At 39.8% G+C, this 23,186-nt stretch overlaps 1 protein-coding gene across 1 annotated transcript; it reads right to left on the bottom strand.

Annotated features, from left to right (window-relative positions):
• Positions 1 to 957: 957 nt before the first annotated feature.
• CA7 (carbonic anhydrase 7) lies at positions 958 to 18,969 on the bottom strand. Its single transcript, XM_075940704.1, has 7 exons — positions 18,930 to 18,969; positions 16,796 to 16,993; positions 12,835 to 12,953; positions 8,056 to 8,151; positions 7,266 to 7,328; positions 4,976 to 5,131; positions 958 to 2,723 (listed from the first exon to the last, which is right to left on the bottom strand). Exons 1-7 carry the CDS (start codon positions 18,967 to 18,969, stop codon positions 2,601 to 2,603), a joined length of 795 nt encoding a protein of 264 aa, XP_075796819.1. The 3' UTR covers positions 958 to 2,600.
• Between the last annotated feature and the right edge of the window lie 4,217 nt (positions 18,970 to 23,186).

The following is a 23,186-nucleotide window of genomic DNA, read 5'->3' as shown; positions in this document are numbered from 1 at the left end:
TAACTGGAAAAAATGTCTTGAGAGAATTTTGCCACCAAAGCAGCATAAATTCTGATAATATTAATACTTTGCTCTGCTGCAGCACCTTCCTTCTGTGGAGGTGAAAGCACTTAAAATTCAAGCTTCACAAACACAAGGAGAGCTCAGCTTATCCCTGAGAACTAGGGTCTGAGTTGCATATCACCAACACTAATGTAAATTAAGACTATTGCCAATGAAATCAATTACATTAAAGCTATTCAAGGCCCCTAAAAGGAACACGGCTTCTACTTAACAATGTACAGGCTTAGGGCGAGAAATGAAGGAAATCATGCTGCAGGGGAATGCACTAACTTGAGGTAGAATTTGAAGAGGCAACATGGTTAACATCCATGGCATAACAACAATCACTACAAGTTCACCCAACTTCAGCTTTACACATATGAAACTAAAAGACCATCAGCAGCGTGGCTTCCTGTCTATTATTTCATGCATTAGACACTCCTGCAGAACAGTACCACCTCCTGGATTATCAGCACTATTTCATGCAGCATGTAGGTGGATGTTCTTTAAAAATCCTCCTGTCCCAATACTGAGGCTATGTCTAGACTGCAGAGTTTTTCTGGGATACCCAGAGGTATCCCAGAAAAACTCTGCTGTGTCCAGGGAATTCATCCACTTTTTCGTAACAGTTTCTAAAAAAGCAGGCGCACTCTTTTGGCATCTCTGTATTCCTCATTTTATGAGGAATAAGGGATGTTCCAAAAGAGGAGGTTTTTCCGACTTTTGGCCCTGGCCAAAAAGAGTGTGCCTGCTTTTTTAGAAACTGTTATGAAAAAGTGGACGCATTCCCAAATGTTGGAAAAACCTCTTCTGAAAAAACAAGCGGAAAAAGATATGCACCCCCCCCCCACCTCCCCAGCAGTGTAGACATAGCCTGAGAGAGCTAACCCTTTGTATTTCATAAGATCAAACAAACTCAGGACACAAAGCTATAGGACTTTTACGTGGGTGCCCATGGGGTATTTCAAAGCTGTGTACTAATTCTGCAGTGGCAGGCTGTATTCTCTGTGGTTTGTCCTTATTCCTATTTATGTATTGTTAACAGAAGGAAGATTTAAAATATTTACCTTGGATATTGTGATACACTGACTTCAGTGGAGTAAGATACTACTCTTTGGCCTGGTCTACACTAGGATCTTAGTCTGAAATAAGCCTCCCAAGTCACCAAACCCATTATTCTGGAATAAGGGGCCACGGAATTTGAATTCTGTACTCCTGCTTTTCATGAGGAATAACACTAATTCTGAATTTATAAGTCCAAAATAATATTAGTGTGGACACGCCGGTGCCACTAATTTGAATTAATTGGCCCCTGGGAGGCCTCCCATAGCTCCCCACAGAGTGCTTCCTGGGGTTCTGAGTCTTAGGTAGCATGTCCACATTAATGGAGTCTACCTCAGGCTACATTTGATTCTTCCCCATATCGAGGACATGGAACTTCAAATTTGTAAAATTGGGTGCCCAGAAGTCAAATTTAGTAAATTTGAAATAATCTCCTGGTGTTGACATGGCCTTTGTGAGTGTGAGTATAACAACCTAGCCCTAGTTTATTCAAAAGTCAGCTCTCCTCACTGCTTCTGTGTTGTTTGCTAGAACACTTTCAAAATCCCACCCAATGCTCTGAGAGACTGGAATAAAATTATGCACCTGTAAACACTATGTTTACTCTAATTATTTTAAGGATAGTAGCAACTGTCTCAGTCATCTGAATTTAGCCTAATTCCTAAGGAATATCCTTTCAACTGAATTAAATGTTAAGGTCTGATAGCTATGCATGACCTAATAGTTTTGGGTGAATGGGAGATGGGTTAGTTGTGAAGCACTGGGTGATTTTTATCACTATGCAAGTTATTTTTAATTTATAACTATTTTTAAAATGTTAACATTAAAACTGTATGAACTGGGCTGCAAAGTCAACTCCCGTTTGAGGTGAATGGAAAAAAATCACATTTTTAGTATGTGCTACCTTTTCAGGCTCTGGTTGCATGTAAGAAAGCAAGTGCAATTAATTAGAATAAAGTCAAAGTATCTTCTAATCCAGAGGAGTTGGTCAAACTGAATAGAATCCACAGGAAACCGGCAAGAAGGTCTAAGCCTTTCATTTTCCAATGTCAGAGCTCATTAATATTATCCCACCATTTATTAGATTATGAACAATAGCTCTAATCATTAGAAGTTGCGCCAATCACTTCTGCACAAGCAGTTTCCTATTTTAAAATAGTATGATAAAAAGTTAAAATTATGGTGAATAAGGAACATCACCATACTATTCTATTAAAGTGTGCCCCGAATTACTAAATTATTCCTGATTTTAAAAAAATATTATTTCTTTTAAAGAACAAGATCCCATAATAATTATTTTAAAAGAATGGATCTGGTCCATGCAAAGCATAAAACCAAGAGGTATTGATTTTTTTGCTGCACCACAACAAAAAGTGTTCATGGAAATAGCTGTTTTGCTTTCTCAAAGAGATAATCATCTGGAGATCAGTGATTTTGTTAGGCCTTTCAGACATGGAAGCACTTGGAAGTTTAAAGGTCATTAATCATTTTCATCTTTAGGCCTTGAAGGAGGCACGAATTATTCTTCCCTTAAGAGGCTGAGGGGGGCGAAAATTATTCACCATCTGGATCTTTTCATCTCCCTCACTGGTGAAGAGAAGAGTTCGGAATTTCTCCAGCTGTAAATACATGAGAAATAATTTTACTACTTGCAAAGGTAAGTGGTGTAATTGTAAAAAGATAAGAGGAAATCATTCACACTTTTCAATCAGTTAATAGTACATTTTCAAGTGAAGAGACTAGAGAGATGATTAACGATGGGGGAAGGCCCCCAACAATTACTGAATATTAGACACCTCCAAAAGTAATTTGAAATGCATGATTGGCTCATTTAACATGTTCCATTGTTTTCTATATTTGAAATGTTTAATACAAAAGGTTCAAGTTCCCATTATGGAAGCTTCAGTTCCAGTTAGAGATGAAAAAGACCTGTTTGGTCATCTAGACAGTAAATCCTTTCCCTTTATCAGACTATTACCTAGGGTGTTTTGCTCAGTTTACTTTTAAATATGCTGTACTTTTCAATAGACTGTAGTTCTTATCACTTCCTACAGAGGAGACTATTTCAAATGCAGTATGTCTTACTGCCAGGAAATTCTCCTGATAGTCAGTCTAAAGTTTCCCTTTCTTTAGGCCAAATCATACCCTCTACTATCACTGAATGGTCCAGGAATGCAGAGGATCCTGGGTAATAGGGTTGCCAACTGTCCAATTTTGAACTGGACAGTCCAGTATTTGTGCTTTCTGTTCGGGAAACAAATTGAGAAAATATAAATGAGAAAATATAAATGTTCGGTATTTTCTAAAGAAGATGTAATGTAGATTGTGATGTAATGTCAAGTGTGTCCGGTATTTTTATTGAAACCATCTGGCAACCCTAATGGATAACATTCTCTGTTTGGAGTGAAGTGCAGTGCAGATGGAAAAATAATAAACAGGAACCTATTAGAATATTAGGTTAAAAATATTAGAAAAGATCAAAAAAATATTCAGCTTGGAAATCTGCAAGCTAATATATTTATACACAACTTATTTGAAGCACAAATATCCAATGGAAAGAAGAAGAAATCTGGAAACCCAGAAGTGTTAAGTGATGTGGAGTAGATGTTATGTTGGTTGGCAAAGGGTAGGCAGGCCCACTTACATGGAGGAACAATGGGGGAAGTTGCCCCAGGGCCTGGAAATCCTGGCTGGAGCCCCAGGCCCTTTAAATTGCCGCCAGAGCACCATGGCATGCACTCCATGTGGCTCTAAGGGCTGGGGAGAAGTGGGGGAAGTGAATGCTGCAGTCCAGGTGGTTTGGAGGACTGACTGCCCCCATCCTCGTTCTTTCTGTCCAAGGCCCCGCCCCTTCCGGGAGCGCAGAGCTGGCTCCCCACACACACCTTGCTCAGGGGCCTGTGGAGGCTGTCAGATGCCCTGAGGGTGGGCTTATTGTATCTACAAAACCACCTCCACAATAAAGACTAAGGCAGTGCAGAAGTAAGGATGGCAATACTACACCCCCTTAAAATAACCTTGTGACCCTCTGCAAATCCCTTTTGGGTGAGAACTCCACATTTGAGAAATGCCGATCTCCCCTGTGAAATCTGCATCATATAGGGTAAAAGCACACAAGACACCCGATTTCACCAACGATGACCAGACTGTATTGTCCATGATATGTTTTTCATGTTTGTGAATTTGGTAGGACCTTATTTATGAACATTTATTTTACATCAATTCAGACAAATATCAAAGGATAAATCATGCTGAGTTAAATCAGTGTTTGTTAAAACAGAATTTGGTTTAAGGGCCAGATTTGTAAAGGTATCTAAAGATGAAGATTGACATTTAGTAGGAGTTTCCATAGTACCGTGGTACCTAACTTCCATTGAAATGAATGGGAGTTGGGCACATAAATACTTTGAAAAGCTCACTAAATACATATCTGTATATTTAGGTACCTAAATATCTTTGAAAATCTGCACTTAAGTTCTGAAGTCATTTGTTAATTCCTGGCAAATATAGGAAGAGTGAGATAGATAAAAGAATACTAATTTGACAAATAGCAAAGAAACTCCAGAGAAATCCTTGCATTCAACTAAGACACAGTTGTGCAGGTGTAAATGAGGGCAGAATTTGGTCCATTATATCTTTGTGGAGGCATAATAAACCAAATGTTGATTTTCTACTTTATCCACACTGATAATGTATTAACAAAATCCAACATTCAGTACTTCAAGAGTAGATGTCTCAGGCTATTTGCCATGATTTGAATTATTCCCAGTGTACAAAGAAAACACTCACTGCCCACAGATCCCATTTTGAATCCTAAAAAAATTCAAGTCAAAAGAATCAAAGCTTGGAAACAAGCTGACTGTAAGATTACCTGTTTCTTAGAAACTTTGACAGGCTCTTTCAGCACTATCCACGTTACACTCTCATGTAAAGGAGGTGTTGTTAGAGAACCAGGATATGTCCAATAATTTAAACTCCAGGGCAAGAGGCATTTTGGGTTGAAGCTACTGAACTGAGCTTTTGTCCCCTGGAAAGAACAGATACATTATATTTCTTTATTTAATGTGTGTTTAAGGAGATAGATATTTACTGAGAAACAGAAATATCAGATGATAGCTTAAAAGTGCACAAATAATCAGATGACCATTTAACTGTGTTTAAGCACTGCAATATCATGAGAATAGCATTTATCTAGTATCGTGGTGATATTACATGGGCTGTGGTGACCCCAGATCCAAATGCTGGCTTGGGGATTGTATGCCCCTGCTGCCCGTGTTAGCACTGAGCTAGTAAAATAAAAGGTTCCCTTGCAATTTGCGCCCTTTCCCTTGGAGGAAGTTAGGCAGAAAATATCTCCTTTGCATAGTGCCCAGCAGGAGCTGCTAACTGTGCACACTTCATTACCAGCATTTGCTTCTACAGAACTGTGGAATTCCAATGCTAGTTACCCGCCACTTTCTGTGCTTTACAATTCTGCTTGGTGTCTAGAGCAACAATCCATCCAGGCAAAGGTTGCCTCTAAAATCAACTATGCAAATCTAGAACAAAGAGCAGGTCTATCCTGGAGCTACAGGGATGCTAAGCTGGCACTGCATGCAACGCCAATAAAGGTTGCACAACTACTTTCAGGACTGCAGTGGTCCAGAACAGGACACCTGGCTCCATGCATTGTTATGGAGAAACAAACTGGGAGGAGGGGGGACCTGCTCACACCTACTCCACAATCAAGCAACCACAAAACACCAAAATATCCACAAAATTCTGTTCATCCCAGATGCCAGGAGGAGTAAGGACAAAGGCATCTCATCTTGAAGGGCTGTCTTGCCACCTTTAAAAGTAATTACAAGAAATGGCTACAGGGACAATGCTTCCTTTACAAAAGGTGTGGGGAGGAGCAAGTTGTTGTCATGTTCATCCAGCTATGGCCAAGCACATTTTCACAACATCAGAATTCAATAGGCCCTCTCAAACACAGAGGCTGTGTCGACATTGGCAAGCTTTTGCAATATCTTGCTGCCTGTCTACATTGGCCACGAGTATTTGCGTAAGAACACTGACGTTGTAATGTACAAAATCAGTGCTTCTTGTGCAAATATCCCTTAGTGGGAGTGTCAGAGTAAGTCCTCTTGCGCAAGTGTTCTTGTGCATGAGGCCAGTGTAGACAGGTAACATCAATTTCTTGCGCAAGAAAGCCCCGATGGCTAAAATGGCCATCGGAGCTTTCTTGCACAAGAGAGCATCTACACTGGCACAGATGCTATTGTGCAAAAACAAATCTTATGTGCAAAGGCACATGCCAGTATAGACGCTCTCTTGTGCAAATACTTTTAATGGAAAAACTCTTCCGTTAAAAGTATTTGCACAAAATCATGCCAGTGTAGACGCAGCCAGAGGTAAGAATAATATGTTCATTCATTCTGAACTCCTTGTTAGCATAAGGGAATTATATTGAAGTTTAGTGCATGAGAGCCTAGAATTCTATGATACAAGGCAACTAGGGCCATGTCTAGACTGCATCCCTCTGTTGACAGAGGGATGCACATTAGGCAGCTCAACATTGCAAATGAGGCAGGGATTTAAATATCCCATGCCTAATTTGCATAAAAATGGCCACCGCGTTTTGCCGACTCAGCACTTTGTCAGCAAAAAGCTGCAGTCTAGAGGGGGATCTGTCGAGAAAGAAAGCCTTTTTCGACAGATCCTGTAAACCTCCTTGCAGGAGGCATAAGGGATCTGTTGAAAAAAGCTTTCTTTCTTGACAGATCCCTGTCTAGACTGCCACTTTTTGCCGACAAAGTGCTGAGTCGGCAAAATGTAAATTAGGCATGCGCTATTTAAATCTCTGCCTCGTTTGCAATGTCACCCTGCCTAATCTGTATCCCTCTGCCAACAGAGGGATGCAGTCTAGACATACCCTATGAGTGGTAAGAGACAATATATTAGCATGAAGTGCATCTAAATGATCACTTTAACATGTTCTTGTATTACATTACCTACTAATGACGTGTGAATTTGGGGAGGGAGGTTATAGGAGACGGTATTTGCTGCTTTAATTCATTTTTCTTTCACTCAAGCTAGTGCATCAGTTTATACTGTTGAAAAGTCATTCAAGTGAGAGGAAGATAAAAAGATATAAGATCAAAAGGAAAAACAAAACTTACTTTAAATTTTACCATATATAAGGCATCAGTTAGTCTGTTCATACTGGCATGTTCTTCTCCAGTCTAAAAGTGCAATTTATAGAGTTGCATGAGAATATAGATATGATATAGTTAATAATTATGCTTTGAATATATAATAAAGATGTAAAATTTTGTTTAATTAGTTAATTAAACAGTCGATGCAATTTGCATTGACTGTTTGATTAGCTGATAAGGGCGCATCTGCCTTTGAAGTGTAGCAACAATCCCAGGGCTGTTGCTACACTTAAAAGACAAAAGCACTGGAGGAGCACGGGGCCAGCAGGGGACTCAAGCAGTCCCCCCACTGGTCTCATGCTCCATGTGGTGTTTCAAAGCGGTAGCGCCATAGGGAGCCCGGGTTAAATGGGGGAGTCCCACCTGGCCCCGGGCTGCATGCAGCATTTCAAAGCAGCAGCGCCACATGGAGCTCGGAGTCTGGCCCCAGGCTCCAGGTGGCACTGCCACTTTGATGCACTCTTTACTTCCCCCGCTCCCCCGAGCTTTCTGATAGAGGCAGTAAGGGGGGGAAGTGACTAGTCAACTAGCATGTCGACTATTCGTTCACATCTATAATATATATCAGGCCATTTTATGTTCTAGGCATGTTCCCACTAGGTTGAATTGAAATCTGCCTTGAATCACTGCTTCTAATAAAGTAATTTACTTTCATGAAACAGATCTTCTCAACTTTGTGTCTTAGATCTTAAACAGTTGACAGTTTGATTCTTCTGTACACATAAATACATAGAATTATTTTCATGACTCTTACCTCCAAGAAAATACCAACTACCGCCAAGCCATCTGGAGCTACTGCTGCTTCTCCAAATGTTGCATATTTCCTAGCATTCCAATGAACCAAGTGAAGCTATGAAGGGGAATCATAAGTCAGAAGTATGAACAAGCAATATGATGAAGGTCCTCCTGCAGGTTGTATTACACTTAGTAATCAATAATATCAATCAATTTATAACATAATAATACTTTGCTTGAAGAGCAGATTTGTCAGAAACTCTGGGACATACCAACTCAACTAGGAATTTATCAAGTTCCAAAGCAGTACTTTGAGGGGATTAGTTGAACACACCCGCATGCACCCACACTCACACACCACTCTCGGAGTCAACTAAAGCTATGTCTCTTCTTCTTTATATGTAAACTATTATTGGCTGCTAGAGCTATGACTCCAACCCCAAAATTATTTATTAGGAAAGTTGCGTAAAGGACTAGCAAGAATGCGGCCCCCTCATCTACCTACTGTATAAACACAGTAATAAACAGAGCACAAATGTACTGGTTATTTACTTAAAGTGTGTGGTAAGAACTGTCATTACTGGGCATTGATAAACCATCCTTCAGAACTATCACAATGTGTATGTCTAATTAATCAGTTATATCATAAATGCCAACCAGCTTCCAGCTACAGGCCTACAGGAAGCTCAGGTCCATATTGAAGAGTTTGGCCAACATCCAGAAGATAGATTCCAGACACATAATATTGATGGTAAAAATGATACGCCCGAACTATCCTTTCATGGCTGTAATAGATAAAAAGGTTTCAGATAAATATAAGGGCAGTATGGTGGCACATTAACCTTCCTTTTTGACAGCCTCTCTGACAGTCCCGCTCTCAGATCTATCTTCTGGTAGTTCTTCTCTAGGACTAGCTAACCCTCTCCAAACCTCACACATTCCCAGTACTGTACCATATCTGTAGTGAAAGCATATCCTACCTAGGAATGAAAAAGCCCTACCTAAGGGAATGCATAGAGGTAAGAGATGGCTTCCAGACCCCATTGTGGATAGAGAGACATGGCCAACTAGAAACTACATGTAGCCAGCACTTCTATTAGTGAATATAAATAGTAATATATTGCTTGGTTAAATGGATGGGATGGGCCAAGCTGAAAAATTCAGATTTGGATGCAAACTTCCAAATTTTGTTCCAGGTTTGTATCTTGGTTGCAAGCCCTCTCAGAGAATGACAAAGGCCTGGACCACTTTGAGTTCAGCCCAGCCCCAGCTCCAGACCCCTGATGTAACTTTTCATCCACAGTGGCATACTAAAACCAAAAGAATATATGAAAATGAACACTTGAGACATTTATTTATTAACAATTAAGTCATTTTACCAATAGCATGTATATTAAAAATATAACTTTAATTGTGAGTTTCCACTGCAAGCAAAACTCTTCATTTTAGGAATGCATTTCTGGCTTTGTTGTGTGCAAACTCATTTATAATTGAAGAAAAATCTAACGTATGGGCAACATCACTGTTAATGTTAAGCACTGCAAGCCCATTCAAATGCTCTTATCCCATTGTAGTATGATGATAGTTCTTTACTTATTTTAACATGTTGAATGTGTATTCACCTGAAGCCACTGATGCAGGGAGATTGACAAAAATATGTAATTCAATTGTGATATTAGGAAATACAGTCAACAGGCCAAGATCGAATATCTCCTGAAGCAGTTATTTTGGCTTGCAGTCTGATTTAAAGTTGGTGGAATGTATACGTTTCAGGAGGACGATCTTATCACAGAGATCTCTTGAAATTTCATTGTTGTTCCTTTTTTGAAACTGTTCAGCCGCTGAATATAGATCTTCATCACTTAGTTCTCTGAACTCCCAAAGGAATCCAAACAGGATACAAATTTGTCATTGTGACTCAAATCAACGTGCAAGACCAGATATGATGGAGTCAACAATAACAAAAAAAACCATTGACTCAATAGTGCCTTTCTGCATCAGATTGAAATGTTAGGCTGTGATTGGTGGAAAACTCAAATGAAATCTCAATACCTTGTGCTACTGATTTGGACTCAGAAAGGATCATGCCCCGTTGATTATGAATCATTTTAGTATCTTTAAGAAGTCATTTAATGGTATCCCTCTAAACGTCTAATGTAGCACTGCATGCTTCAATTGTAAGATTACTTTTGTGGATCATTTTTAGCAGCTTCATCCAAATGGATGACATTAAAATGCATTCAAATTTGGATGCATATTTATGAATTGACTTAAGCTCAGTGTGAGCCTGTATTGTGAGAGTAAGAGATTCAAGCTCACTTAAAGCCTTTCTCACAGAGTCCAAATGCTGGTCTAACACCATCAATTCATGCTGACCATCTCATTGTTGACATGAAGTGAAGGGTAACAGGCAGATGTTGCTTCAGAATTTCCCACTTTTGAGGTTTGCTACTGAAGAGGTTTTACAATTGCTGGATTGTTCCAAAGTATGTGATTGCTTCCTTGCATGATTCAGCGCAATCAACGCTGAGAAGATTTAGTGTGTAGTTGCCACAGCTGGAGAAAATACAGTTTGGATTTTGCTCAAGAAGGACTGCTTGTACTCTGTTGTACTTCCCTACCATATTGGATCCTTTGTCATCGGCTTGGCCAATTGCAGACCTGAAAATTTAATTTGAAGCCTTCAAGAATTTCTAATACACGAGTGGTGACTTCTTTTCAATTTTTTTCATGAAATTATCAAACAAAATGAATCATTCTTCAATTGAAACCTTTGAATTTCCTTCAATTTTAACATATTGAACAACCAAGATCATCTGTTCTTTATGAGAACAGTCTGGAATTGCATCAATAAATAATAATAATAGGAAAGTACTTCACGTGCCAGATGGATCAGACAGTACTGATGCATTTGAAGTATAACTGTTAAATATGAAACAGGGTACACAGTTCAGAGCCTACTTTTCTGTGCTCCAGCAGAGACAGTCTCTTGTGTAGATCTCTCCATTTGGAAGCGTTTTTGTCAGCAGACAAGTGGGAAAAGCATGATTTTCAGCATCTTTCGGTATATTACTTGGAATCTGAAAACAGCCAACTTTGAGAAACTACTGCATTTGAGCAACTTTGTTCTTATCAAGAAGTCTAAAATAAGGTTCTGATGCCACTGTTGTTACACCTGCTGTGAAGCATCTCTGAGGTCCTCATTTTCTGCCTGCACAGTCTCTAAATCAAACATAGATTCTGCATCTATTGCTATTGTTGGCATTTCTGTGTCTTGATTAATGACCTTCTCATTTTGAGGCAGTGGCATTGAAATGTCATTTGCGGGTACAAAGTTTTCATCATCAGACTGGAAGTGTCACTGTCAGTATGGTCACTGTCTAATAGCTGAGGCGTCTTTTCTACGAGAAATGTGTTATTGGCTTTAAACTCTTAACTGCTGCTTCACTCTTTTGTTTTCACCATATCTTACTTGACCACTTTACAATCTTCACTTCATTTTTGTAAAGGAGTTATTTTAAAAAACAGTAAGGGTATGTCTACACTACCACCCTAGTTCGAACTAGGTTAATGTAGTGATACGAACTTGCAAATGAAGCCCGGGATTTGAATTTCCCGGGCTTCATTTGAATGTTGCCGGGCGCCGCCATTTTTAAATGTCCGCTAGTGTGGACTCCGTGCCCGCGGCTACACGCAGCACGAACTAGATAGTTCGGACTAGGCTTCCTATTCCGAACTATCTGTATGCCTCGTTCCATGGAAGCCTAGTCCAAACTATCTAGTTCGTGCCGCGTGTAACCGCGGGCACGGAGTCCGCACGAGCGGACACTTAAAAATGGTGCGCCCGGCAACATGCAAATGAAGCCCGGGAAATTCAAATCCTGGGCTTCATTTGCAAGTTCGTATCACTACATTAACCACACTAGTTCGAACTAGGGTGGTAGTGTAGACATACCCTCACACACAATAAATTAATTTGCTAAAAGCTATTGGTTATACATAATTTTAATTGTATGTACTTGGCAATTAATATTATATAATAACAGTTTGGGGGTGTTATTTAATACAACCCTAATAGCCTTATTTCAGCGTCTTGAAATTTTGTCTGCTAACATGTTCCCATTATTAAATTCCTCTAATAACTGGTGCATTATTATGAATATGAACATAAGGCTATTCCCAGATTAGATATAAAGTGTATTAAATAACTAGAATTAAAAGTTTATTATCACAAAAAAGCCTTTAATGGTGAATCTAAAACTGGACAAAGAGGTAGCTTACAGCTGAGCACGATACATTTATTGTATAGGAAGACACACAAGAAAAAACAGGAATACGAAAATCTCCTATGGAGGAGATTAGATAAACACATAATTTAAAGGATAAACACACCTTCAGACCAAGCAAAATCACTTTATAGTAACAGAATTAAGCATGACTTTCAAAACCTCTAAACTAAGGCAAATACCATAAACAGTATTTCATCATGTAGAATCACTAATTACAGCAGTGACTCCAGTCTCCAATCACGCAGATGAAAACCCAGATGTGACCAAAAAATTGGTGAAGGCCCAAGGTCCCACAATAATTTAAATCAATTTTTTGCAGGTATATAGAGCTTCTTTTGTTGTCTCTGTTATAACTGCAAGGTGTATAATACATAGAAATGACATGGTAGAAAAATGTCAAAATTTGAGGCTCCTTTGTCTCCTGAGGCCTGGGCCAAATGGCCTTCCTGGCCTTCCCTGTGATAGGCCCTGCTTGGTTGTAATTAAGTGATTATGAAAAAAGTTCTTACCTCAGAAGGAAAAGATTTGCTGTCAACTGTATGCTCTGATCCCTGATTATGCTTCATTCCCCAATGAAAATGGAACTGCTTTAGCCTATAGGGACCTTCAAGGGGTCCACCACTGATCACTGTAAATAGAAGTGCATAAAGAGAATGTAACAGATTAATTTTTTGGTGGTTTTGTTACTGCCTGATTGTAGAAACTTCTTGGCTCAAATAGTAAAGAAACAGCATCTATCAAGAGCCAGAAAGAGGGGGGAGGGGGAAGGAAATCATAGTTTTGATATACACAGAAAAGAAGCCAAAGCCAGCATTAACAATATACAAATAAAGTATTTTGTCTCAGCTCTCAGATTACTAGAATTAATAACATATGACAAATTTATTCCTGATTGAAGTCAATAAAGTTACATTAGAGATGTTTCTGATCCATAATCCAGTTTCATCAAATCTGTTAGAAACTCACAGTATCATCTATGTAAGTAAGAATCTCACATCAGCTCCCCCTGTCCAACTTTAGGCGAAGGTGGGTAAAGGTAAAGAGTTTTTCCTCCAACTTGATATCAGGGATAGCAGAAAGATATATACTAAACAAAGAAACAAAATTTTACAGACAATTACTTATATAAAATCTTACCATATTTCTATTTGGCCTTTGAAAATGTAAATTTGAGGTAAGAAGGCTTAGTAGCTATCCATAAAGCAGCCAAACTATGAATGCTTCCTACTGAAATTCAGAAAGCTGAACTGGTTTTAGTGTTTGGTTTTTTATGTTGGAATTATAAACACTTTTTTACATGTTTTTAAATAATTCTTTGGAATTGTAGTTATTTGGGACTTTGTGGAAGACAGGGAGTAGATCTGTTGAGATAAAGTAGATACAATTTTACACAGCCATAGATCATTTTGCTACACTATGGCTATGTCTACACTACAAAGAAAAGTTGGAAAAAGATGATATGCAAATTGTGGTTTGCAATTTGCGTATCTTTTCCCACTTTGCTTTTGAAAGAGGCTTTTCCAAAAGTTGGTGTGTATACACAGCGCCAAATTTTGGAAAAACCTCCTCTTTCAACACATCCCTTCTTCCTTGTAAAACAAGGTTTACTGGGATGGCAAAAGAGTGCATCTGCTTTTCCAAAAAAATTTTCAGAAAAGCAGATGTGTTCCTTGGACGCGACATAGTTTTTCTGGGATACCACTGGTATCCCAGAAAAGAGCTGCAGTCTAGATGTAGCCTATTTCCTCTTTGGATAATCTTTTTCCTTTCAGCAGAAGTTCTCTATATTCTGTTGTCTGTTAATACCTGAACTTTGTAGGGGAAGTTAATGGTATACCTTGTACTTAACAAAGCAGATTTCATCAGAGGATTTCAAATCACTTTACAGAAGTAGGGAAGGTATACAGGGAAATATTATGAGATTTGGTTAAGGTAAATAGAACATTTTAATATTTTAAAATAATTATTGTAATAAATGAAGCCCATTAATAATAGGCAATGTGGTCTACACTTAACAAATAAAATAAATATTTTAGGGGAATTCTAGTAATTTCCTTGTGTTTGAAAGTGACAGGATACTACGCAATAGAACTGAAAACTAATAATTTAAACTATAAATTAAAAAGTATTATAAAGCACACACGCACAGTATCTGTATTTTTTAACAACATAGTTTTTATAATTTTATTTGTTTCCAAATTATTCATGTTATGGAATTATTTTACTGCTCCTCACATGGAATATTAACTTTCAAACATGCAGTCCAGAATCCCACCACAAGTTCAAATTGGACTTTGTATAGAAAACCAGCCTGTCTATATAAGCACATGCTTATGTCCCATGAAGTTAAATAAACTGAAGCCCAGTTAAACATATTCTTATATGTTTTGCTAAATTGGGGCCTAAACTGGGGATTGTAGGATAGATGAAATTCATTCTCAACCAACCCCAGCTAGTCTGAATCAGTGACCAAAGCTTCTTCATAGCCTCTATACAGACGTTTTGAGTCATTGGATCTATTCAAGTGCAGGTCTAATGGCTTTTCCTCAGGTCCAATAGCCCCCATTAGGCCAGTATACTTGATGGAAAGTCGCTTCACAGAGGCAGAAAGCCCCTTGCCCAGATGCTGCAGTGGTACTCTCACTTTGTGGAGCAATGCAGGCCCTCTAGTGCAAACCCTCTGATCTGGGTGAATTTCACTATTGAATGGAAATTTTTTATTATGTATAATTAAATTAAAATGGATAAACTTAAAAAACAACAAATGGTCTGGTAGCACTTTATAGACTAACAAAACATGTAGATGGTATCATGAGCTTTCCTGGGCACAGCCCAGTTCTTCAGATGTCCGGAGTTTCATACCATTTACATGTTTTGTTATTCTATAAAATGATACCAGACCATTTGTTGTTTTTACAGTTTATCCTGTACAGACTTACTCAGCTACCCCCTGAAGCTTCTAAATTAAAATGGTCCTTGAAGATTATTTTTCCAGATACATTTTACAAAGCCACTTTCCAAGGCAACATACTTAAAAGAATCTTTAAAGAAGCTAATTTTAGGCAAGCTCAGATCCATTGTCTTTATTTAAAACTCAGAAAATACACTGGCAAATTGGTCATTCTTTGAGCTGTTTGCTTGTCCTTTGGTTTTTTTCTTTTAAAAGTTCCAGTAGCTGTAATTTAAACCCACACCTGATAATGCTCTGCCGACCTTATGGGATTACTTCAAAGGCTATAGAGAGTACCTCAGGCCACTGCAGGACACTCATTTCCCAGCAGCCATAACATTTGGATTGGATATCTGACATATCAAATTAAATTGGCCTTAGCAAAAGCACCAAACTGGATGAATGACCATTAGTTGCTGACATCAGTTAAAGTAAAACAAATAAGCTAGCCTATCAGAGACCTCTGTACTTATCAGTTACCAATAGATTTCTGATATTCTGTGCTTCAGCATCGGTGTATAAGTGAATCAGAGCAAAATTCTCAATATTTCCTGCGAAACGAGAACAATCTAATGCAGGGGTGGCCAAAGTGTGACTTGCAAACTGCACATGGCTCTTTTACAGTTAAAATGGGGTGCATGGAGACCTCCAGAACTCCCCCATTCTCCACCTAGCAGTCTGGAGTGGGGGAGCTCAAGACCTCTGCCTTGCAGTAGTGTGGTGCAATAGGGCTTCTGCAGGACAGAAAGGAGGGTCTTGGGGCTTCAGCAGGAGCAAGGTGAACCCCCAGCCCACGCTTAATCAAGCGCCTCCAAGAAGGCTGAAGCCCTGAGCCTCAGCAGGTGCACCCCAGGTCCCAAATATCTGAATATTGTTATATGCAGCTCGAAGAGTCTGTAAGTTTGGCCACCCCAATCTAGTGTTTAACAGCGCCAAAGTTCACGCTCCCTAAAGCTGAAGTGAACGATAGAAGGGAGCTGCAGAATCTGTCTCCTAAGCAGAATTAGCCTGGGAGTCCATATACTTTCTGAAAAAGTCATTGTGTCGTGGGAAATCAACGTAGAAGAATCATGTGCTGATAGGTCTAGGTTATCAGTGGGATAAGCATGTGGTCTCTGTTCAGCAGATGTGACAATCTTTCCATCCCCGGGCAATTCAGAGAAACCACCACAAGCTGAAATGCAGTTTCCTGTCCCCAGATTGAGTTCTTTATTCATCATGTAGGGATGTGGATCTTTTAAGGACACTGCACAGAAACTGAACACCATCTCTCCACTTTTCAAATCCCTAAGACTGTTGTTAAAAAAATGGCAAGCTCAAGAAAATAGTAAAACAAAAGTGGTTCAGATCACATATTCAACCCAGTAATGCCACTGATCTCATTTCAGATTTAAATAGCTGCAAAATTGTGCACTAGCCTTTAATCTTTACTCCAAATACTGAATTTTATCATCTCCCTAGCTAGCCCGTGCAGAAACATAAGACACGAGATCTCAATTCTAAGACAGCATCAGGCTCACCTGTCTTGTCATCAGCATCTTCGAAGTCCACCATGACTGAGTGGCCATTGTTGGAAATAGTAAGAGATGTACACGATTCATATGAGATAATAAGAGGCATCAGACTAGGGTCATAAACTGCTTGTGTGGAGATTATATCGACAGGTGATTGACGATATCCTTGGGCAACAGGATATGACTTGTACCACTCAGAAGGCCCTTTGAAAAAAAGAGGTAAAAAACCACTGTTATTTCTTTTTTGCCACAGCTATAAATGGAACATTGTAGGTTTTCATGAGCCTCAGATCAAGTGCCATTTTCAGTTGCAATCACTTAAATTTGTCATCATAGGAGTTATCTGAAACACTTTTCATTGAATTGTATATGTTTACAGATACTAGCAGCACAGCCTAAATACTGGTGCACAATTAAGCTTTTATGAAAAGCATAAAGAAGGGAAAATAATACAGTCATAGGTACACCCACACATTTCTGCATATTCCCTAGCTTCCTGTAGAAATTAAATGCAATTACAAATAGATTATTCCAGAATAGACTTAGTTGAGAAATCTCTCTTTCTCTCTTTCGCTCTCTTTTGCTCTCTTTCTTTCTCTGTTCATATTTTAAACACATACAGTGTGTATTTAAGCTTTTGTGGCTAGGATAGTGGTAAATACTCAAAATTCAAATTAGATGCAGATGACTCAGAATCTCTCAGCTACTATGTGTTTATTTTTAAACCCATTTCATGACTGCAGTAAACCTTTGAGAGACAGGCATCGTTATTCCACAATGCCCACTAGGCTATTTCTCTACAGTAAGTGAGGAGTACAGGATGATTATCAACATCTGTGGACTTTCTGACCTTAAAGGGGTGGGATTAAATACCAGTTTAATCACACAGCTTGCTGCTCTAGGAGCTGGAATACACTCATGCTGTTTAAGATAACAAGATCATGTCTACATCAAAAAATTATTTATTGCTGCCTTTTACTTTTGTTCCACTTTTGTATTTTACTACAACACACACAGAAATGTAATTCTTCTACTCCTTGTTTGGGAAAAGTTATCATATTGACTTTTAAATACATTAAAAGTAACCCAAGACACTTTTAAATTGTTGCATTCTAATTTTTGAGGAAGAGTGGAAAAATGTTAATTAGTTACAGGTCTAAACTACACCACTTGCCCTAGCCTATGTTGGTAAAAAAAAATCTAATGCAAAATACAATGTCAGTCTTTAGCAGTCCTCATAAACTGCACTAACTTATAAACTATGTATTTTACTTTTCTCAATCTGGGAGCTGATTTTAAAAGAAATTTGGTTTTGAAATTCCATCAAAGCCTATACAATAGAACTGCCCTCTTATAAGCTTTTTAACAATAAAGTAGATACATACAGATACACATATACATACAAATAACATCTCCTGAGGCTATGCATCTTCCACTCTGTGTTTAAGAGTGAAACTTGTCTTGCTGCGGTCATTCATCCACACATGTTCTCTCAAATGATAGAAACATACATATTTTCTGGAGTTTGCATAGTCTCCACATAAGTTTTCTTTATACATACTTTTTGAGGAGTGGGGGGGGGGGGCACAGAAAGAGAAGATTTCTAAATTAAACGTGCTCTTAAACACCAGAAAGAACAGTATGGCTTGTTTAATAAAAAAGAAAAGCCTCCAATGTTTAAATTCTGATCTATGTAATTTCTTGGAATTCAAGGAACATATTATAGCATGAATATCTCATTTTAGTGGGATCAGAATGTCCATTACCAGTCCACTAAATCTCCTTTACATAAATGATTGTTTTTGAGGGAGAAACAAACCCCCTGTTAACTATCATCTTTTTGGGAAGCAGATGGCTAAAATATCGTCCACTCCTGTTTAAGGGAGATGCAGGTTTCTTACATACAGATTATGACAGTGCTGTTGATTATGACTGGAGAGCACCAGGTAAAGTTTGTCATTCTCAGGTATCCATCTTTCAGTGTTAATACTGATAAACTAGTTAACTGCCTGCTGCACATTTGATGTCTGCAGATGATGAAATGCAGGCATTTCTGCAGGGATTAGACAAGGCTATTAAGGAGCTGATGAGGTGGGGAGAGAGAGAGTGATTAGGTTAGGAATGGATGCATGTAACATACCGTCATCCTGTCCGTATCCCCAGCAGTGATGACCAGTCATTATGCAGGCTGCTGTGCTCTGCTTTGCTTTCTGCTCTCTGATCCAATTGCTGCTGCTTACCTGCCTTTATAATGGCTCATTTGCAGGATGGTGTCTACCTCTTAAAGACACAGAGCAGATAAAGCAATTCCTGTGGTAAGAGGGAAGAATGTTTGTTCCTGATGGTCCCAGCTATCCATTCAAATTTCTGCTGCTGCTGCTCATCCCTTTTCCGGTGTCTACTCTGCCCTGGTCAAAGGGAACCACTAGAATTCACAGTGACCCATTTACAAATGATTTCAGTTGGCTAGAAGACAAGCCATTGTCAGGTGGCTAGTGGCATGTGTCCATATCCAGGGTCAAAACTGAGACAAAGTAGTAATATTTTCTCAAGCTCCATCCGCAAACAAAGCCCAACCCACCTGACCCGTCAATGTTAAATACTGCTTACCATGAATTGCAAAAATCTTCTTACTAGCACCTTCCTCCTTTCTTGGGTGCTCTACACAGAATGACATCATCTGGTTGCCATCTTTCTTCTTTTTAATATTTGTTCAACAGTGAAATAGTTAATAATGTTTATACTGAAATTATCATTAAGATTCAGGGTCAACACATACATAAGATGAATGAAAGGAATTTTCCCTTCTCAAAGCTATTGATTTGTGCTGTTTGCAGATTCAGGAAGGCACTGCAATATTGGTTTATCCTCAGTTCACAATTTGTACCTTTTCTTTGTAATCAGGTCTTCTGTGTAAGGAGATTTACATTTTGTAAAAAATACCCAACATGATAGTTTAGTTTCTGGAACAAAAGATGGAAGACGTGAAAAAAAAACCTACCAGGTTTCCAAGTCTCCATAACTTAGTCCAATTCTGCTATACCATAAAGGGGTCAGAGGCAGCCAGTTGGGAAATCCAATTTGTTCATAAACACTGAGGGATCTTTGTGACAAGAGGGACCACTCCTCATCATGTCATGACAAAGAAAGATAGAGTCTCTGCAACAACCTAGTTTTTCCATGGTTTAAATGTATCACCTCAGATATCTCTACTATGCCAAAGAGACTGTACCAAAAGAGACACTTAAATAAAACATTCATTTATCCTTAGCTGGATACATATTCAACCAATAGCAACATATACTGTAGTTACCAATTAAAATCAATGGATCTGCACCTGATTACATCTGCATTGAATCTGTATTGGTGGCTCACATTAACTCAGAATGATTATTGGTAAAAAGCATATTTTGGGGTGGCATGTAGGCATTCTGAGTGATCATGTTTCCAAATCCATAATTTTTGCTAGATTGAGGGTGCTATTTTGTCAAGACTGCATTACACAGATGTAATCAGTGACTTTAATTACAGAAATTGCACACAATAATATAAATGCTCTTACAATGGAATCAAGAAAAAGAGACAAGAAGAAATATAGGAAAATCAATGAAATTATTGGTATGGAATACTTGCATTCTTGGAGTTATTTAGTGTGATTTGGTTTCCTTTTTCTAAACATCTCTATTTAAATAATGAGCTTCATATGAAACTTTTTTGATTGACTGATGTAAACTAATCCATGGTAAACCCACTATACATTGATACAAGCAAGTGTGTCCACATGGGACTTGTGCACTGGTTTAACTATATTCATTTTTACATTGATTTAGCTAAACTAATGTAATATCTGTATTTAAATTACTCAATAGGCTAGGGAGACAGCTCACATTTGGGACATGGGATTTGAAGAGAAATATGGAATCACTTAGTTACAAATAATCAGGAAAGCATGATCAGGGCAAAAGCAGGAAAAGGATCAGCTACTCACTCTGGAATAACTAGGAAAAGGAAGGGGTCTGACATTCAAGGGCCGTAGGGTATGTCTACACTACAGCATTATTTCTAAATATCTTATTTTGAAATAATTAATTCGAAATAAGTTATTTCAAAGTAACGCGTCTACACACAAAATGCATTTCAAAATAACGTTTTGCTATTTCGAAATAGCACATCCACACTGATTGGATGCTGAATCGCATTTAAGGCCGGCCGGAACCAGGTCCAGCAGGGCATCAGGTCAGGAGTTACTTTGTGTGGCTGCTGCCTGAGGCTATCTGAGGCCTGTGCTTAAAGGGACCCCCCCTGGTCAGCCGGTTCTCAGCTTTCCCTGCTTGCTTGCCTACCTCGATGAGGGACAGCAAAGCATTTTGTCTCTGTGTGCTCTGGTTGCCCTCACTCGGGACACCACAGCACTCTGCAACATGGAGCCAGGGCTGCCCCTGGTGCTTCTCGTGGACGTGTTGCTGCGAGTCTGGCTGCACTTTCTGCAGGCTGCCATCCGGGAGGTCCATCAGGGAGCCGTCAGTATCCAGGAGGCCCTGCAGGAAGGCTTCCACCTTGAGAAGCACTAAGAGCCTCCCTGGTCTGCCCTACTGGGGACTTGGGCCTCATTCCTCCCTCACGTCCTTCCACTTACTCCTCCCTAGCCCCCCTTCCTGACATCAAATAAAATACACGTATTTTCATGAACACAAACTCTATTTAACAAAACGGGGGGGGGGGGGGAGAAACTCTGGTGATACTGGGGAAAGGAGGTGGGAGAGGGGAGAAGAAAGGGTTGGAGAGGGGAAGGGGAAACCTGGGAGGAGGAAGCTGGAAGGGGGAAGCAAGGGGAAGACGAGGGAGGGGAGCTCAGGGCTCAGGGTTGGGGGCCTCGCTGGACCAACTTGATTTTCATGCAAACCTGCTCCTGAGTTTGCATGTGGCCTTTGGTGGCCAGGCTGGCAGCTATCCTGCCATAGACAGACGAGTTCCTCTGTCTAGTGTGGAGATCACGGATGTTGGGGGCATCCCCGCAAACCTGAATAAGGTCCATGATCTCCACCCTGGTCAAGGAAGGCACTAGCCTTCTCCAGGCCCTGGCAGGCTCCTGGGAGCTGGCAGACTGTTCCTGGGGAGCAGTGGAGGGCTGGCTGCCAGTGGCTTGCTGGCTCATGTTTTGGGGCCACTGGGTCGGGTCAGTGACTACTGGCTCTGGGCTAGCAGGCTTGGAGCTGGCACAGGCACTGTGGCCAGAGTCAACCTCTTTAAGAGGTCCGGGGAGGTGGGAGGGAGAGTAGTGTTCTTGGTTGAGGCTGGAGTGACCACCAGGATACCCTGGGAAGGCTGGAGGCCCCCTATTTCGATATAAGTGTCTACACAGCACTTATTTCTAAACAGCTATTTCGAATTTGGTGTTATTCCTTGTGGAATGAGGTTTACCAAATTCGAAATAAGTGCTCCGCTATTTTGAATTAATTTTGAAATAGCAGTTTGGCTGTGTAGATGCTAGTAAAGTTATTTCAAAATAACGGCAGTTATTTCGAAATAACTTTGCCGTGTAGACATACCCATAGAGAATAGGCTGGAAATTGTAAAAACTGAAGTCAGAGAGGTGGAACAGAGATAAATATATAGTGTAGCGCCCCCTCTCCACCTGGTTACCTTCTTTTAGAGCCAATCTCCTTTCAGGTTCGGATGGATAGGTCTGGGTTCTTCTGGATCCCACCACCTACTCAATTTTATTCTGATTAATGTACTTGGCGGTGCCTCCACCCCCCTCACCCCTTCCTAGCAGGGTTGCCAGGGCAGCTTGGGAGGAAAATTCTAGCCCAGGATAATCCCCACGTATTCGCCAGATAGTTGGAGACTCCCAGAAAATAACACAAACACATACACTATAATAAACACAATTATATTAAACAGGAGACAATTATAACAGAACAGGGTAAAACATTATTTTTAGGGTCACCGGTGCCCTGCAACTGTGAAGTTAGTGTCCCGTTGGTACGCGTACTTTGTTGGGGCCCTTGATGACTGTTGACCACACAATCCTTCTCTGCAGTGGTTTAACAGTGGGGCTGACTAGGTCCAGTACAGCCCAAAGGACTCACAAATGGGAGAAGGCAGCAAATCCCTCCACAGTTTAATAGGCTGCAGGTAATAAAATCCCCAAACAAATTCCCTGACTTACTAACTAAAAATTGGTGCACTCACACACTCCACGAATGAGCCTCAGGTTGAGAGATGACTCAGTCTCTGCAAAGGGGCTGCTCTCTTCTCACAGGGGTCCTCTTCAAGCAGGAACCAGGCTGCTTTGGTCCCAGAATTTCCCCTCACCGTGAAGGGGTGCAGGGCTCAAGATGCAGACCACACAACTGCACCAAAATTCAAAACTATAGCCTCCCAGGCCAGCCTC

This window comes from Pelodiscus sinensis, chromosome 12 (genome assembly GCF_049634645.1).
Source record: "Pelodiscus sinensis isolate JC-2024 chromosome 12, ASM4963464v1, whole genome shotgun sequence".
NCBI lineage: Eukaryota > Metazoa > Chordata > Testudines > Trionychidae > Pelodiscus > Pelodiscus sinensis.
This window is presented reverse-complemented; position numbering and strand designations above follow the sequence as displayed.